The sequence below is a fragment of the Pyrus communis genome, chromosome 2 (assembly GCF_041283825.1).
Source record: "Pyrus communis isolate YQ-2024b chromosome 2, ASM4128382v1, whole genome shotgun sequence".
NCBI lineage: Eukaryota > Viridiplantae > Streptophyta > Magnoliopsida > Rosales > Rosaceae > Pyrus > Pyrus communis.
This window is the reverse complement of record NC_142566.1, coordinates 17,789,654-17,807,965: the sequence shown is the minus strand read 5'-3', so window position 1 is coordinate 17,807,965 and position 18,312 is coordinate 17,789,654. Positions and strand designations below refer to the sequence as shown.

Genomic DNA, 18,312 nt, shown 5'->3' with positions numbered 1-18,312 from the left:
TTGTGACAGTCATGAAATTTCAAACATATTGCAATATACATGCATATCGGAGATGTCTTAAACCCCACCACACAACACAACACAACATCCAACCAAAAAGCTTCTACACTCACACTTTAATCATGACAACCACAACTATATTTTACAATGTGTTCATATGTATATCATCGCCGAGCATGCTTAGGCATATAATTAATCTAATTAAACCCCAAATTCAAAGCTAATTATAAAAATTATACCTAGAGAACCTAAAAGTTTACAACCTCATCCATTAATCTCAAGAAAGAGTTCCTGATATTGGTGCCCCTATAGCTAACAACAAACAACAAAACTATACTAATGTAACATTATTTCAAATTAAAGCGAACCAAAAAAAGCTAAAAACAAAATGATAGTAAAAAAAAAAGTAAATTGCAGGCATGCTAGAGAGCCTATAATTGTTTGTCCAAAGTCCAAGCTTTCTTCAAGAAAGATAAAGCCTTCTAGACATTGGATCGATGTAGCTTTCTAGACGAAATCTTTTTTTACACCAGAGAAAGTGACTTCCCCACACCCATCTTTCTCTCTCGACACGACCATATATGACATTTAGATTTATAAATTAAAGAAGAAACGCTGAACGAAAATAAATAAAAGTGTACAGAAAAATGAAAAAGCTGTAAATAAATCATTTTCCTTTTTAACTCTCTATCCCCACCACCGGTCCACCACCACCGCCACCGGCATCAACTTTAAACATGCACAGGAGGAGAGTTTGCATGCGAGAGCTGCTTTAGCCATTCATTTGTTCTGTGATGTGAAAGGGCCTGCTTTTCCTTTTGCTTACAACTTTGCTGCTGCTTCTTGTTATTATTCTTCATCGTCATCTTCAACTCTATCGCTACTTTTTCTTTCGACTCGGCACGCGTAATCAAATCAGCTGCTGCCGCTCTTCCACTCCCACCTTCATTGATGTGACCGGTACTACTACTCCTACCGCTACTCGATCGGCTCTTGATGATCACGTTATTAGACGCCAGCGTTTCGATCGAGCACTTGCAGCCATGAACATTGCTAAAAAAACTCTGCTTCCTCGGTTTCGAATTCTCTGACTTCAAACCACTAATAGTACTAGCAGCATTGCTGTAATTGGAGACGAAATTTGTACTGTTGGTGCTACTAACACTACTATTTCGACTGACGGAATTTTTCACGTTGTTATTCGCGCGAGTACTACTTGTACTACTATTGATACGAAGTACCTTGTTAAAATCCTGCAATTCCATGTCCGGAGCACGCACCAATCCCAACCGGAAAAAATCCCACATCGAGGACTTATGATGCCGGCTGCCTGCCTTTTCTAATCGAGAATTTGGAATTTTGATTTGCGGTTTGGGACTTGGCTCTGTGTAGAATTGGTTTATTGGTCTTGTTCCTCCTGGCTTTGAAGTAATGCCTGTTACGGTGGTGGTGGAGCTGGTGCTGCTGCTGAATGATGAGTTGTGACTAATTCTGCTTCTGCAACTGCTGCTTCTGAGCCCGACACCACTCAACAGACACTGCCTAGTTAGTCCGTTGGAGCAGGTGTCGGAGCTGACGGAGGGACGGAGAGGTAGAATTTGGCCTTGGAAGAACACTTCATCTGCAGCACACATTTTTGTTTCTGTCAACAAATTATTTGGCCCGCGACGCATTGACGAACCAAAATCAAATTCTTGATCTTGGGTTTCAGCGGCGACATGGTGAGGATCAGATTCGGGATTGGAAGGTTGGGTTTTATCCTGTTTGATCAAATTCACTGGAAGATCACAGAGTGACACGTCATCTTCTTCTTCTTCTTGCTCGAATTGGTCAGAGACAGAGGCTGAATCTTCATCAATCACTATTCTTTCTTGTTCATCATCAGCAATGTTTGTAATTGCTGCCATTGTGATTTCTGAACCGGGGTTCTCCTTTTTTTTTTTTTTTTTTTTTTTTTTACTCTATCAAGAAATGAGAGTTGTAAGGATGTTGAGAAATGAGAGGATTATAAGTAGAGATAGGTCAGAGACTTCAGGAGTTCGGAAGTGAGACGTGGAATATAAAGAGAAGAAAATTCCAAACTTAAAATATTAAAAATGAAGGGGACCCACTAGCACTACCAATACCTTTATAATTTTTTTTCTTAACTTATTAGTGCGATGTGGTCACTTGTCTTATTTAGCCTAAATCTCACTCAAAATAATTTTGTCCTTAAAAAAAAAGGATATTTCAAAAGTAGTTTTAACGAAAAGTCTGTGGTACTGTTTATTTTAACGAAAAATCATATTTTTACACTAAAAAGTCAAACTTGGTACTATTCACTTTACCATTTATTTTGTTCTTATAGTTAAAACTCAAAGTTTCTAAATATTTTTCATTAGTGTTCCTTATTTCAAAATACCCTACGCTTGATTAAGAGATTCTATCTTGAAACCATTGCATGGTCTTGTCACTGATCAATTAAATGTTAGTCATGCGTTAAAATTACTCTAATTCATCAGCTAAAATATTTTTGAATGGTCGAAAACTAAAGATAAGGGTTTTGTGAAATCTTCTAGGATATTAATGGGTAAAAGAATTGGATGTTCAATTGATATTTTCCATGTGGCATGGTCGGTTACATGAGAATATCTCTCCTATACAAGAAGTGAAAATGATGTGCAAAAATTATTTCCGAAATACCAAAAAAAAAAAAAAAAAAAAAGAAGCAAGTGGAGTTCGGAAAAAGCAATAAAGAAGGAATATTAGGAACAGGGAGAGGGGGGAAGGACCCAATTGAATAGTGTCTCTTTTTTCTTGTTTGGGAGTGAAGAAAAAGAAGACTGGACACTGGAGTTTGTGGCCGGCCATTAGCTGAGACCGAGTTTGTCTCTTGTTTCTGTGTTTATTCCTTTTATTTTGAAATATATAACGGGAATTGGAGCGCATGAAAATATGGAAGTGAAAGTGATTACTAATAGTGCATGCCCATCTCCAAGTGGAGTGGTACAAATGATCATTCATGGCAGTTGAGATTCTTCCCATTTTTTCGGTTGGATAAAGTTTTATTCAGTATAAACGATATTCTACATTAGGAAAAAAACGTAATAAATTGAAAAAAAAAAAAGAACCCTAACTGTCGGGACAAAGAAAAGTTTGTCCTTAATTTAATGTTGTTAATGGTTCAGGAAAACAATTTAAGAGACGCGACTGTCATACTATCATATAATGTTATTAGTTCGTATGTATAAATATATAGGGGTTGCATGATTAATATTTTAATAGATCTAGAGTATAATATTAATAAAAATATAAATGTGTTCCAAAATGAATGAATTGATTATTAACATTGTGTGAAAGTGTTTGTATCGAAATTAACGTTTAGGTCAGATATCCGTGATTGTAAAGCAAGAATCTTTAGCGGGCTAGCTTATTTTGGACTTTTGTAAGTCTAAATTCTAAAAGTGATCTTATCGGGTTAGGAGTTTTGCTGAGAGTCTCATATGTAAAAGGAGGTATCCTTGGTGAAAAAATAATTCTATGAGGAATAACATATAGTTTAAAAGGATATGTCTATCTAATTAAGGATGGAGTCTTGGCTAAAGAAGTTTGGCAAATGGGAATAGATTGAAGAAAATCGTCAAGGATTTTATCTTCGCTAAAGGGATAAAGTCATGTGTGGTTATTGTTAAATCTCTGTTTCGCCCATCACAAATATCAACTCTTTTATGATCGGTTATTCCCATATTACTTTCCACATTCGACACAAGCACGCCGAACCATGTTTACTGTTACCTTTGAATATATCTGCTCAGTAAGCTTGATTTCGGTGACGTGGACCTACATCTTTATCAACACTATTACTACTAATACTGATTTTATTACTACTCCTACATAGACCTGTCAATGGATCAGATTTTAGCTCGGATCTGATCCAAATCCTATGCAATTGATAGCATATGAATTGTGACTTTCAATCCAATTATCCGAATAAGATCTAAATCCGATAATTCAGTTATAAATGGATCCCGATATAGGTCGAGGCTAATTCATCTAATAATAAGCCCGACTTAATATAACATATTATTTGATTTATATATATATTATTCATACTTTAGTGTGGTAATTTAAGTTCTTAATACAATAAAAATACACTTATATCTGATTTTCTTATTGTTCAGTATGAAACTTTTAATTAAAAAAAGAGAAATATAAAAAAGAATGAGGGTACTAATTATATTTTTAATTTTCTTAGGCCTTAAATTAGATTTGATAAGGATCTGATTGAATCCGAATTCGACGCTAATCAGATCTGGATGAACAAGTCATATTCGATGATCCAAATAGGTTACAGATCCATTAATCCGATTGTAAATGAATCCGAAAATAGATCAAGGCTGATCTGATTTGAATCCGACCTGTTAATAGGTCTACTCCTACGTCCTTATTACCAATAGTACCACTACTATACTGAGCCTGACACCCTAAATTAAGACCTTCACAATGATATATTGTAATTGCAGTCACTTGTTTAGAAATTTATAGTAGCCAAAACCACACGAAAGTATAGCCTTCTCGGATGCGCATTAGCATGCTTACACCAACTCAAGGCTCTGAATGATGTAATTAGGTCATACATTTACAAAATAAAACTATGGGACCATGATTTTCTAGACCATAACATGTGGCACCTTGAATGGCAAGGGCAAGAAGGACCAGAATGCCCATAGTCCATGAAGTTCAGACGATCAAATTAGTCAAGCGTCATTGTCAAAATCAGAGTAAGCTATTCGTAGATGCGCGCAAATTTAGTTCCAACAAAAACATTTCCTACTTAATATGAAAAATACCACCTATTAGTGGAGATTAAGTGTACTAGAGAAGCACTCCTAAACATACGTTGGTTTTTAAGTTTATTACTTCTTAATCCCTCGCAACATTGAAACTATTCAAAATCTATCAAGTTGGCCATTGTGGTTTGTGAGTATAAGTATGAAATTGAATATTGTAGCTGGCTATAGTGTTTCAATTTGACATGAAAAATTCTTGTTGAATAGCTTGGTAATTTCCTAATTCTTAGGATTATAATTCAGATTGAAATCTATTTGTTTGAACTGATGCACTCAAAGTTTGATATAAATTCTTAGTTGGTATTATATGTTGATTCTAATAGGAGAGTAATTAAGGTTGATCTTTTATAAATAATGGATAGTGCTCTCACAAAAGATACGTTCTATTATCCAAATACCTATTGTTTGAAAGTTTATTGAATTTTGCTAGAGAGGAGAAGATGCTTTGTTTCGAATTTATCATGACTTGTTCTTCAGTTTCAAATTCTGCTAAATTTTCTTTATGGTTTTTCGTGGCACAAGTTCTTTAGTTATTTCTTCTCTCTCGTAATTATATAGCTAAATCTTTGATCTATTGGTTGTGTTATAGTTACTCTTACAGTTTGATTGCAATTCAAAATTCATGAAATTTTAATGAACTCAAGAAAATGATAAGGGGATTTATTAGATAGACACATATATATATATATATATATATGTGTGTGTGTGTGTGTGTGTGTGTGTGTGTGTGTATGTATATGTCTTCTATTACAATACACGAAGAACTTCAGTCAGAATATAATTAATGTCTTCATTTTAAGAAAAATGCTGGAGTCGTCCCTACGCATACGGGCATTGAATTAACATCGTCCATCATCCCTGAAACATACTTGAATCAAAATTATGGACTACAAGCCGGTAGGGTTTGGACGGCCTCTTTTCATGTCTTCATTCTCAACTCCGCACCAAAAAATGCCTTATGTGTCATGAGATAATGACTTATATGAAACAGATGCCACGTTGCATGGGCAGTCAACATATTCCGTATAAATTACTCTCCGTGTGGATTAGTGAAACCTAATATCCACTATATTACAATTACATTTTGAATAACTCCACGTTAGTAGATACATGTTTCAAATTCAAGCCCTATGACCTAGAAATGTTGAATCAAATTAATGCACGCTGAATTATGAAACTATTATTGACCCTCCAAAGAGTTCATTACTTTCTCGTTTGTACTGTTATAAAAGAGTAATGCATAAAATTAACGTTGGATAAATCTAGATGATCCCTAGTTAGATCTGACAACATGATCCCAAAACAAAAACCAATCCATACCAAACACAAAGTCACATTTCTATTGGATCTTGACACAAACACATGCATTACTAATGCAATTTTTTCATAACTAAATAAAAATGTTTTGTGACGTGTTTCACAACAAAAAGAAAAAAATGGAAGGAAACTAAGTTAAATTAGAACTCCTTGTTGGTTAATAGATTCAGTGGCGGAAATATCACACTGAGAGGTGATCGTGGCGCCGGAGACGGTGGGGCCCTCGGTGGAGCCAGCCCCTCGCCCTGGCTGAACCTGCTGATGGCCTTGTGTTCCGTACGCCTGACGCTTGTAATCCTCCAAGTCCTCGTACTGCAGGTACGGACTGTCCTTCATTGGCAGCCCTTCCTCTACCTTCCCTCTTGCCTCTGCACCCTCAGCTGGCTTTCTGTTCTGCTGCTCTTGCTTGCTCGCCATCTCTGAGATCTCGATTTCTCGGTTATATTTCTTCCAATCTTGGACTTCAGTTTTGATTAACTTGGATCCGATTTCTCGTGGGTTTGCATGGCTTTTATAATGTTTTGGTAGTGCTCTCTGACTATGCCACGTGTTTGGACCAAGACACGTGTCCCGCGGATAGGAGTTGTCGGCTTTGCGTGGCTAGCCAGGTAGTATTTTATTGTGTGGCTTGCTACATATATCCATGACAATGAAATCGGATAAGCTTAAAAAAGGACAACGGAGTAGGATCTGCGGTGAGATAAATGCAAAATTATTGCGTATTCGGTACTTTAAAGTGTTCTAACGGTTAGATTTTGATTTTTGCATTGTTAACAAAGATCTACAATTAAAACCTTCAGAGCATTGAGTACTCTATACCACCCAAGAAAGTCCCATGAATTATATATGATTCAATTACTATAGATTTGCATATAATTGGAGGCCTTAGTGGATGAATCCCCAATTTTTTTAAAAAGTGGAGATTAGTTGTAGGGTTAATACCACATCAAATTTCAACGATTCAAACGGTTTGTTTTTCAATTTGCAATTTATAGATCATCATTGCAAAATATTAGCCAATTGAAAATATTTTAGACATCTAACTGAGTTCAAAGAGATTGACAAACACTTTATTCTATAAAAAAAAAAAAAAAAAAAAAAAGGGAAATCGCCATTTTTTAGTACTACAGTCTAGTACTATTCCTCTTCATTGGTAAGTGAGTGGTCTTAGGTTTAATTCTCGTCAAAGACGAATTTGAACAATATTATTGCTAGCACTTTGTGACGCTTAGCCTACCCCTCCCCCCTCATCCCCTCACCCCCACCCTTTTAGTGTAGATAAGATATTGTTCAAAGAAAAATAGGCGCTCGGATTGCATTGAATTTTTGTAAGGAAAATCTAGGAATCGAAACTTACAAAATAAATGGTTCGGATCATTGAAGTTTGATGTGGAATGAATCTCACAACTACTGTCCATCTTTAGAAATAATTGGGGATTTACATATAATATTTACAACATGGACATTTGTACGGGGAAATGCTGATTTCTTTTACTTTGTACACTCATTGAATTATCACAATATTAATTCAACGGCTAAATGAGTTTGAGTTTAGTAATATTTTGCACGAATGGTTCATGAGGGATGGCTTACCGTCTCGATTATGGTACAACATTACATAAATTAATGAAGAATGAAGGAAAAAAAATAGAAATATGTGCACAGAGACGGATCAATAGTCTAATACCGATATTGCTTCCAACTTAGGTACTTTTTATATCGAGAGAAAAGCATCAGTTCTTAAAAATATGTCATGGTAACACTGGTGGAATTGCATGTTGGGTGTGGCTAACATTTTGCAAGTTTTGTCTACGGAAGTGAAAGAGGTACAGTAATTGAAACATTGTGTGTTCTAAGATCCCTACATGGTAACGGTACTTTGCTCGAATCTGGTGGCAGAAAGCTTAGACAGCAGCAATTAGTGCAAAATCGACGATCCACTATCCTGCCATATATTAGTGTTTACCATGACAGTAGCATATACTGAAGGGCATTTTTCTAGAGTTTGCAGAGCTTCTCTGGGAGGGGTACCGTTTGGGCCTAACTTACACTATGATATGGTGTACCTGTTAGCATCCATGATCACAAATGGCTCTTGGCATATTGTTGCGGTCCCATTGTTTACAGCTCACAGCCAGTGCTAGAAACCTGATTGCCAGGGATATTGTTTGTGGACTTACACTAATTTGGTTGAGCTATATATGGTAGTATAATGAATGAGTTCTGACATCAGAGGCGCTGCTTTTGATTTGACCAAAAATGCCACCAATCAAAGTTGTTTGGATGGCGGATGTCGTATGCATTGAACGGCATGGGGGGTCAGCTGCCCCTCTGAGCTTTGGTGACGTCCATGTATACTTTGGGTGTTGATCTTTTGAACGGTGAATATCCATGGATACCTTGGGTGCTGCTTTTTTGAAGATTAGAGTTGGCTTCATACATGCCCTCCAACTGTTTGATAAAATGTCTGAAAGAAAAGTGAATAAAATGGTGATTTCAATGAATAACAAAGCATCATCATTCTTGGACAAACATATTAATGGGATGTAATGATATCAAACATTGTTAGTGTGTTCAAAATAAGTGTGTTTCTTTGTTAAGCATTCATATGGGAGCAGTCTTGGAACATGTTAGTTACTTTTGCAAATGAAGCATTAATAGGTATGCAGTATGTCTTTCCAAATGACTTCAGGCCTATTAAGACTCGATGAAATGGAGATATGCATGCTATTTCTGGTAAAAAACATTTGCACACTGCGCGCTATTCTTACTGACCCTCCTAATATTATTTCCTAGATCCGCCGTTGTTTGGATGCCAAGTATGGCTGGCACTTACTATCCAGAATATATCATTTTTGTGTCGTGTTATTGGAGACGGAGATGACTTCACATACTGTTATCAAGGTTGTAAAGATTATCATTTACATATTTGAGGAAGCATGACTGTCTAGTTTTTCCGCATCTGTTGTCCTGATTCCTGAAGCTGTTCTCAGGAATTTCTGTTGGAGGCAAGATAATATGCAGTACATACATCTCAACCCCATGAGTCCAGTGATTGAAGAGTTATCTTCTTTTCCAAGTAGTTCACTTGCTAAAAGTGTCCAGGGTGCAGATGCCGTGGAAGCAAACCAATGGTATTTGATGTGCCTCATGTATGTATATATGTATGTACCTATACAGTTCCATTTTTTTTTCGTTCCCTATTCTCCATGTTCATCATGGATATTTACTATAACAACCGCCAGGTTCTTTGGGAAAGTTATTGATTTTTCCTCTTCCATTAATGTCATAATGTACAGACAAGTAGTAAATGAAACTTGATGTGCTCAATTTTTGTCACTTCACCTTATATATATATATATATATATATGTTCCACATTGTATCATTCTCCCATTCTTTGTTTTATGTTTGTTTTCTGATAAGTTTTCTCCTAGAATAATGAAATAATACCTTTAGATTCTGTTGTTATATGTTACAAATTACAAGCATAGTTATCAGCATTTGTTCAAAGACTTGCACAAAATCTGTTTTACAAAATGCTGTAGTGACTGAGAGGCATTCCACCGTCTCACACCACGCTTCCCTCCCCATCTATTTGTGGGTGCTACTGGATTTTCCTTAAACGACATTGGCATTTGCATGCAGACCCCTACGTTTTTTTGTAATACAATTTTGTAGAATTTAGAATGGCATATGAAATATGATTTTATCTTTTGCCTTTTAAGCATCACTTAAGTAGATCCTCCCATTTGCAGTACTGTCCACCTGCTAATGCACGATAAAACCTATCTCGGCAGTAGACTGGTCTTCCATCAGCAGCCTCAGCAGCTGCTGCTGCTAGATCATCATTGGCCTTCACGTCCGTAGGCAGTTTAAGTAACTCCTCTTTACTGCAAGATTAACATTCAGAGAACAAAGTAGAAAAAATAGTACGTATATATTTGATCATAGGGTAGGAATCTCTATTCATCTATAAAACCTTATATTGAGCTTTGAGCTGATCTTTGAGGCGGAAGCACTTGATGGGTTTTGTTTTGTGCCGAATGTGGTGTGAGTGAAATCCTCCACCTGTGTAGCAAAGATAAATAGCAGCACTCCTGTAACAAGTAATGCTCCTGTTCCCACTAGAGTCTGCTTCAGCAATTTTATGACTGGTTTAACCTGCACGCATGAATTTCAATTTTTCATGTAAATCCTCATATTCATCCTTGACTAGGTTATATTTTGATAGTTTTCACGCGTTTCAGTTTCCGGTTACTATTACCTTGTAAGAGCCCAATAGTCTGTCGCGAGCCAGGACCTACGAGGAAATTTTTGAGCTGTTAGTTTTTAATTACCAAACCATACGCAAGCGTGATTCCTGCATTAATCTGTATGAGTAGCAGAGTGAAGGTGAAGGATGATCTTATGTCCTCCTTCCTTCCATATTCATTTTGCTCGTTAACTCAACCGGACAGCTCCTAGAATGAGCTGATCTCAAATTAACAGATGCTTCATTTAGGTCTGCTGATATCATTATTTCAGTGGTTGTTGGCAACGAGGTGAAATGAGTGCGGTACAACATAGTAGATGAATTATGACAGAATATTGTGGAAGTACTTACCCTGTTTTCTCAGTTCAGCATATCCTTACAAGGTGCTCTCTTGCTGCGTGATGTTTATTTTTCTCAGTAATAAAATGATGAAATTTACTGATACTCCATTGATACTTTCTGCCTAATTTATGGGTTACCATGGGCAAATGGATGTGTTTTAACCTTTAATTGATTCTTCACTTTTCATTCATATTACGTGGTACATAGACCCTTTATATGAATTGTTTAAGTTGCTTAATGACCAATTTTGGATATCTTCAAATTTGCACTGTCTCCAATGACCCTTCTCAGTTAATATTTGGCATACATATGCACATATACACCACACAGATGGACATAGTCCGATTCTTGGAAACTTTGTTCGAGTATTAAGCCTAGTGATAAGCAACATGATACAGTTTCCATATAGCATAATCAAATTTTCGAAGTTTTGATTTAGAGGCAATATATGCATAAACGCTAAGGCTTATGTGATCAGTTAATATCATTGAATGTTAAGGCTTATGTGATCAGTTAATATCCTTGAACGTTAAGGCTTATGTGATCAGTTAATATCCTTGAACGTTAAGGCTTATGTGATCAGTTAATTTCTTTGAATTTCATCATACCTTGATCCTTATTAACTGAGAAAGGATAAGGAGGCTGCTAACCTCAGGTGGCTTTACCCACATTTGTCCGTCATACCAGCCACTCTCTTCGTAAGGTATAACTGCTGATAGTAGCCTATCACCAACATAACTCCATCCCTGCAGTACGGTAATTATATGATTTACTTGCCTTAAAGATTCTACAATGAGAGACGTTCTACTAAACAAATATTAAGCATGAAAATTGCTTGGATGTGCTTGTTTTTCTTTCTTATTGCTTACAATACTACTGTTTAATGCCTCAATATGAAATTTCAAGCGTTGCATTTGTTTTCGTGCAATCCATACATACCGGGGAACCTGTAGTAATATATGTTCTCTGGTATTCGAATTGAATCCATGGCTGTCAGCATTACAGCAGACCATGTAGCGGCTGTCTTATCTAATTTTAAGTTTTGGTTGTGAGGTTTTCTTAGTGCTCAATACAAAACTTTCACTCATGCACTGCAGTAGTGATTGTAAGATGAAGTAAGCTAAAAACCGTACCAGATAAATTCTTAAGACAATCAACGACACAACAAAAAGAGTTCCAGTTCCAGCCGCTAGCGCAAATCTTAGAGGGTCCTGCAAGGTTGGAACATACAAAGTAAAGACAAATGAATTACCTCTTGCTGGGGTAGATGTATATTTCCTATTGAACTTGTTTAGTAGCATGTCAATATTTCTGTATGTCATTTTGCTGACTGTTTGAGTATAGCCTTAGCCTTAGGCATGGAAGCACAGAGAACATTCTCTTCCGGTTTCCGAAAACCTGGTGGTGCCGAGACATTAATCTTTTTCGCTTTCTACACTACAACACATATATTATGATATCGGCCAAACAAAAAATGTTATTGCTATGGGAGCATGCACAACTACAAGGAGGATGTTCAGTACTGATTCTCATCATATCCACATATATTTTCTGATGTTGACTTCCAAATGCGCAATATCTGTATCTTACCCTTGATGGATTGAAGCTTGCAGCTGCAATAGGCAATCCTAGGGTTGTGAAAGTTACCAACCACAAACCTCCAAGTCGAAGTAAAAAAGGCCCAGGTCCCAGTTCGCCCCACGAGTACAAGACTCCGTCCTTCAGAGACGAGTACTCATTCACCTGCCATGGCATCAAATTACTGTAAGTGCGGATTTTTGATGGCATATATATTGTAATTGCATGGCATGATGCGCCGGGATCCATTTGTTTTGTTTATGGATTTTCTTTGCTGCTCAATGGGCGGGGTGCATAATAAGGGATTCAATCACCTACTTGCTTTGATTCAATCCCATGACTTAAAGTGCGGATAGAGGTTACTCTGCTGTAAGAGCCAGAAGTTTGTTTTGAACTGCGGATATAGAGAGGTCACTCTCATACTCATTCTTCTTGGTTATGCGTCCTTTAATATTTTCTGATTTAGAAAACTAATATCTCAATTTGTTGTCCTCAAGTAGTGAACCGCGAGTTATTACGGACTGGACCTAGCTAAGAACAACGTGTGCCTTCTGAATTCTCTGTTGAACGATGGAGGAGCGAGAGTACAGAAAAAGTAGACGGAGAAAGTGAAAACTTACCGGCCTTTGCTCAAAAGGAACCTCAATTTCTGACCCGGGATCCCAACTCTGCCCGCGGAAGCCGCTCGTTTCCCCACCTGCCCCATCTTTCGAGGCCTTGACAGAAACCTCCTTGGGTAGCCTCTGAGCACTACGGTATTGGATCAGCCATGAGCTAGAGCTGCTACCAACCTTCACTAACTTGACTTGTGGAGGACTAAAGAGCAGAGAGCAATACACCTGCGCCCGGAGCATTTATTTCCTAGAAATCAAACCGAACTGGATCGCGGCCGAGGGATATTCGAAGTTTCTTTGTTCAACGGGCACGAAATCGGGGAAGGAGACGAGGGTTTCTTCAGGGATGGTTGTGTTTTTTCAGGGACCCCGCATTATTTACGTGGAGGAAAACAACCAATTCGGAAAATCATATTTGTAATTTACTTGGAGGGGAACGGATCAGGATCCTCTCCTGATCTAAGAATGAGGATCCTCCTGACTAAGGAATATAGACCGTTGGATGAAAATCCAACGGTTATAATTATTATAACTTTAAAGGGATCCCCCTGTTTGTAGTCGTTGAATTTTCATTCAATGGCCCACACTCTTGATCAGGAGGATTCTCATCCTTACATCAGGAGAGGATCCTGATCCGAGGGGAAGGGTTTGTTTGGACAATGACCCAAAGCCAGGTAAGCAAAATGTGCGATATTTAAAGGAACTGGATCCTCTCCTGAGCTCAGGAGGATCCCCATCCATTGGACATGTGTGCAAGCTCTCCTTTGTGTGTGTACTTTTGGACCGTCCATTATGTAGGCTTGAGAATCGGATTATCCAAATGTTAGGGACTTCGGAAAAATAATTTTGTTCTTGTGTAGAAAGTGTGTTGGGGATGTTGATAGTGCAAATGCAATGTGGAAGTCTTACCCTTCCATGCAGTTTTGTGTGGATTCCTCATGCTTTTCATAGGGTGGCGTAAGCGGCCAGTAGCTCAATTCACTTGTTAAGAGTGTTGTTTAGTAGCTCAGGTCATTTTTTAAGACCATTTACTCCTATCCTGATGTATTTAGTTTGAATCTGTCTCGCCAAGTATCAGTGGCGAAGTCAGGAATTGACCAAGGGAGGGGCGAAATTAAAAGATTGCAATGTTCAAAAGAATAGCAACAACCAAATCTTTTTATATAGTAATGTCTTCCATAATTTATCAATACAAATAAATTACAATTGTTGTCGGCGATGTTTCATATCATGAAAACGACGCATAATAGACTCATTATCAATAAAAACAAATACAAATTATATGAATAATTGTATACATTGTGTAATAATTCAATTAATTAATCAATAACCAAGAATTCAAATTTTAATTTTCACCCTAAAAAATAATTTCATAATTTCATATAAATAATCATAGAATCATATCAATAATCAATAACCAATAACTGCATTACCATATGATTCTATACCAATTAAACAAAATTAGTATTAAATAATTAATTAAGGTTAGGGATTATAAATTTAGGGATTAAAAAATTTACCTTTTAAGGTTGGAAGCCGACGGCTCATCGGCTAGAGAGTGGTTGGAGTGGAGCCTGGCCAGTAACAGTAGAAAAACCAATAGGAGCAGGAATTAAAAATTGGAAACTTTAACGAAAAACTTCCGGTACTATTCACTTTAATGAAAAACTACATTTTTACATTAAAAAGTCAATCTTGATACTATTCATTTTAACTTTTATTTTATAATTATCGTTCAAATTCAAAATTTTTAATTTATTTTCATTAGTTTCTTTAAAAATTTAAAGGTTCTGGATTTTGGGGGCCAGAGCAGCTTTGCTCTCTATCTTTGATTGGATGGGAATTGGGAAAGGGTGAAAGTAAAGGGGGACACTGACTCTGACACACGGAAAGGGCTGAGGGAAGGGGGGGACACACGGTCACCCCTATACATATACATATATATATTTATTTTATTTATTTATTTACTTTTTTTTTTTTTCAAACATGCGAAACGTACTGTTCTGTTTTAGTTTTTTTAATTTTTTTTTTTTTTTTTTTTTACCAAGACCAAAACAACATCGTTTTGGTCTGGATGTTTGACAAAAAAAAAAAAAAAAAGCCAATATGTTGTTGTGCGCAGCAGAACCAGATGTCGGAGGGGATGAACTAGTCGAATTTTCTGGCAAGGGGAGGGGCTGAACCCAGAACTCCAGTCGTGTTTTCTGGCGAGGGGAGTGGCGGCCGCCATTCCTCGCCCTCACGTGGCTTTGCCACTGCCAAGTATTGATTGTATCAAAACAAAAGGGGTTGGAAGTTCAACCTAACAAAGGGAATTCTTGGGTGTTATCGGGTATATTTCCCCATTAGTGTCTATGTCATCAAACGACACTTGCCATATGATTTTCTTCTATAATATATGTATAGTTTTAGTGGCATCACCTATTCAATGAAAACTCATAATCCATCCATCTAATAAAAGAAGGGTTGTCCTCAAAGGTAAAAGGAACAATTACCACAGTAAAAAAGAGCAAAAAGGAGTTCAACGAACTATGAATAGAACAAAGAATTAATGGGATATATATGTGTTGACCCTAAAAACTACCAAGCCTACATGGCGCGCAGGTCGAGTAACTAATGAGCTAACTACGTTATTCGGTTGATGTAGGGCATGCCAACTCGTGGAGTAAAATTAGTTGATGTTGCGTTGAATGCGCTATTGACTTCTTGATCTTACAACTGGGACCGAGGTAGGAACACGTCTCGGCCTTCGGGTTCTTGAGCATGAAGACAAGGCTGCTAGTTCTGCGAAGTTCACGAATCGTCGGCACCGGGTTCAGTCACGATGATTATATTCGTAAGAGTATAAGCACGTCAAATCAGCTTTAAATTATATGGACACAGGTACTCAAAAGAGATGTATGTCTTGATGGTAAATGTGGTTCGGCCGTCAGAATGCCGAACTCTGAAACTCACTTGTGAGTATCCAATCATAAAATCACTCAGCATTCAATGTGTCAAATGTAGTAACTTGTAACACTTTACTTCGCTGAGAAGGCTAATTAGATAACCTTTGCCAATAAGGATTCGGAAACCCTTCTTGACTGAGACTTGGATAGGTAACCAATCGACCTCAACGCAGTGCTGTTTATCTAAACTAAAGGTGCTCATCAGTCGGTTGATTTTATGGCAATAGTGCTGTTTATTCAAACTAAAGATGTGTTGGCGGAAAAAGGAAATAAAGAAAATCTCAAGATGTTTGAGAGGTTTGCGCAGGGCAGTTTGTGTGTTGAATTGGAGGGGGTTTGAATGACGCACCCCCATCCTATTTATAGCAACCAATCTCATCTTGGCCGAATCAGAACTATACTTGGATTAGTATTCTTCATCCTAGTCCAACCAGGGGTCGCCCAATCCTACTCCTGTTAGGACTTTGAACTAAACACTATATCTGGCCACTTCACTTCTCAAATCTCAACGTCCTCCCGACCCATCCGTTCTTATCCAAATCACTCCTTCTTGCAATAAGACTCGACCCCTTTAACTGAGCGGCTTACAACCGCTAGACAGCGCATAGTACATTAGGAAAAGTTTTGGGCCGAACATAAACCTACGCTCGGCCCAATAATATTATTTTGGGCCTAAACAATATGATAGTGCCCTTGTGAATGTCACTTGGGCTACCTTTTCTAGTAGAATGTCTTAGGCACTCAAGTGGTGCACTTTTCTTACTAATTTCCTTCTCTCATTTTTTTTCTACTTTTCCTTTTCCATGGTTGTTTTTTAAGGGAGATGATTCTTTTCGAATTCACTTTGTGAGGATCTCTAGTCATTCATCGTATATCGTTCGGCCAGTTTTCGTTAGATATTATTGGTGTTTAATTTTAAATTAAAAAAGTCAAATAATTTCTCATTGCACAATACACGATGAATGACTAAGATGTGAGGATATCTAGGATCCCCACAAAGTGAATCCAAATGGGATCCAATTCCGTGTTTTAGTATTTGCAATCCAAAAAGATTGAAACTCGTTTATTTGGTTGCAACTCGTTTATTAGGTTGTTTGTCCTATTTTATACATTTATGTTTATTTTAGACCATCAGATTAAATAAATCAAGAGAATTAATGAACAAAAAGAAATAGAGTATGCAGATTGAATAAATTAAGAGAATTCATGAACAAAAAGAAATAGAATATGCAAAAGGAAAAAGAGAAATTGTGAAGATCATTTTCTTTCTTTGTTGTCTACCACTCCATCAACCTAATCATGTGATTATAGAGAGAAATTAGCATTCAACATGTATGTGAGTTTCTTTTGTTTACAATGGCATATTTAGTCCGAGGCCATCGGAGATACTACTCGACTTTTATTGAGAACTTACGTGAAAATAAGTCTTGATTGTATCTCTAATCACGTCTTTTTATTTTCTCAACATAAAATGCTAAACATGCCACATTTTAATAATAAGTCATTTTTTTGTATGACTAATTGGAATCAAAAGACTCATTACCTTAAAAAAAAATTAAGAGACTCGAAAAAGGATGACGAAAATTAAGAAAATGTTGTAGTCCTATTAGATTAGGAATGTGATTGTGTAAATCCTATCATATTTGAATATCCTTATGGGATTCTACCATATGTCTTAGACTAGATATTATCCTATTAGAGCTGTAATCCTATTGAGGTAAGGAATTTACCTTCCCTACTATTATATATAAAAGCACAATGAGTAAGATAATACACACCTCACAATTACACATCTCTCTATTTCTTTCTGTTGTTGCCGCACCCCCTTTCTGTCCTTTATATGATTTAGTAAATTAGGCTTACAACACGTTATCAGCACGCTTCTGACGCTGCACTAAAGAGAGTTTGTTCTTCAATTAGGGGAGTATTGCGTTTTAATCATTCTTTTTATGACTAATTTATTACTTTATTAAATTGATCTAAATGCTATTGATTCAATTTAATTTTTCTTTGTTAAACACGATGCAATGCATTGGAGATGCAATTCCGATATTCTAAGAAGGATCTTCTACAACATCAAAGGCTCAATTGTTTTCTACCAATCAGGTTCTTTTAAAATAAATTAAGATATTTAAAACGACCATGAAGCATGAAAACATTCCCCATGAAGCATGAATCCCTACATTTATATTTTCCTTCCGTTATATATATATATTGTATATGTTTATATATTTATCAACACACACACACACACACACACACACACATGTTCATGCAATACGCAATTATGTTGTGTGGAATTTGTGAGTCAACGCATCAAAATAATTTAGAAGCAATTAGAGTTTTCAAACCCTAGATGTCGAAAAAAAATTAATTACTTAATTTTTGGGATTTTTGTAGTTGAGCTGTAGCTCCACGTTGCGCCGCTAAG

The 18,312-nt window shown here is 36.8% G+C and overlaps 3 protein-coding genes across 3 annotated transcripts; all 3 read right to left on the bottom strand.

Annotated features, from left to right (window-relative positions):
* Positions 1–389: 389 nt before the first annotated feature.
* Positions 390–2,053, bottom strand: LOC137749058 (uncharacterized). Its single transcript, XM_068489241.2, has one exon. It carries the CDS (start codon positions 1,905–1,907, stop codon positions 732–734), a length of 1,176 nt encoding a protein of 391 aa, XP_068345342.2. The 5' UTR covers positions 1,908–2,053; the 3' UTR covers positions 390–731.
* Positions 2,054–6,146: 4,093 nt separating this feature from the next.
* On the bottom strand, positions 6,147–6,626 carry LOC148698672 (uncharacterized). Its single transcript, XM_088685078.1, has one exon. It carries the CDS (start codon positions 6,561–6,563, stop codon positions 6,282–6,284), a length of 282 nt encoding a protein of 93 aa, XP_088541204.1. The 5' UTR covers positions 6,564–6,626; the 3' UTR covers positions 6,147–6,281.
* A 2,944-nt stretch (positions 6,627–9,570) lies between these two features.
* LOC137748949 (protein CONSERVED IN THE GREEN LINEAGE AND DIATOMS 27, chloroplastic-like) lies at positions 9,571–13,329 on the bottom strand. The gene is made up of 7 exons (XM_088685072.1): positions 12,940–13,329; positions 12,332–12,484; positions 11,875–11,952; positions 11,392–11,487; positions 10,412–10,447; positions 10,127–10,308; positions 9,571–10,037 (listed from the first exon to the last, which is right to left on the bottom strand). The coding sequence occupies exons 1-7, from the start codon at positions 13,171–13,173 to the stop codon at positions 9,875–9,877; spliced, it is 942 nt and encodes a 313-aa protein (XP_088541198.1). The 5' UTR covers positions 13,174–13,329; the 3' UTR covers positions 9,571–9,874.
* Positions 13,330–18,312: the final 4,983 nt, after the last annotated feature.

Bases quoted from the DNA above. Each gene is read 5' to 3' on its own strand.
- LOC137749058 (XM_068489241.2), bottom strand. From the start codon at position 1,907: ATGGCAGCAATTACAAACATTGCTGATGATGAACAAGAAAGAATAGTG.
- LOC137748949 (XM_088685072.1), bottom strand. From the start codon at position 13,173: ATGCTCCGGGCGCAGGTGTATTGCTCTCTGCTCTTTAGTCCTCCACAA. The intron at 11,953-12,331 runs GTAAGATACAGA...CCAACCTTGCAG, and splicing joins CAAGCTTCAATCCATCAAGG to GACCCTCTAAGATTTGCGCT. The intron at 10,309-10,411 runs GTAATAGTAACC...TCATGCGTGCAG, and splicing joins GACTATTGGGCTCTTACAAG to GTTAAACCAGTCATAAAATT.
- LOC148698672 (XM_088685078.1), bottom strand. From the start codon at position 6,563: ATGGCGAGCAAGCAAGAGCAGCAGAACAGAAAGCCAGCTGAGGGTGCA.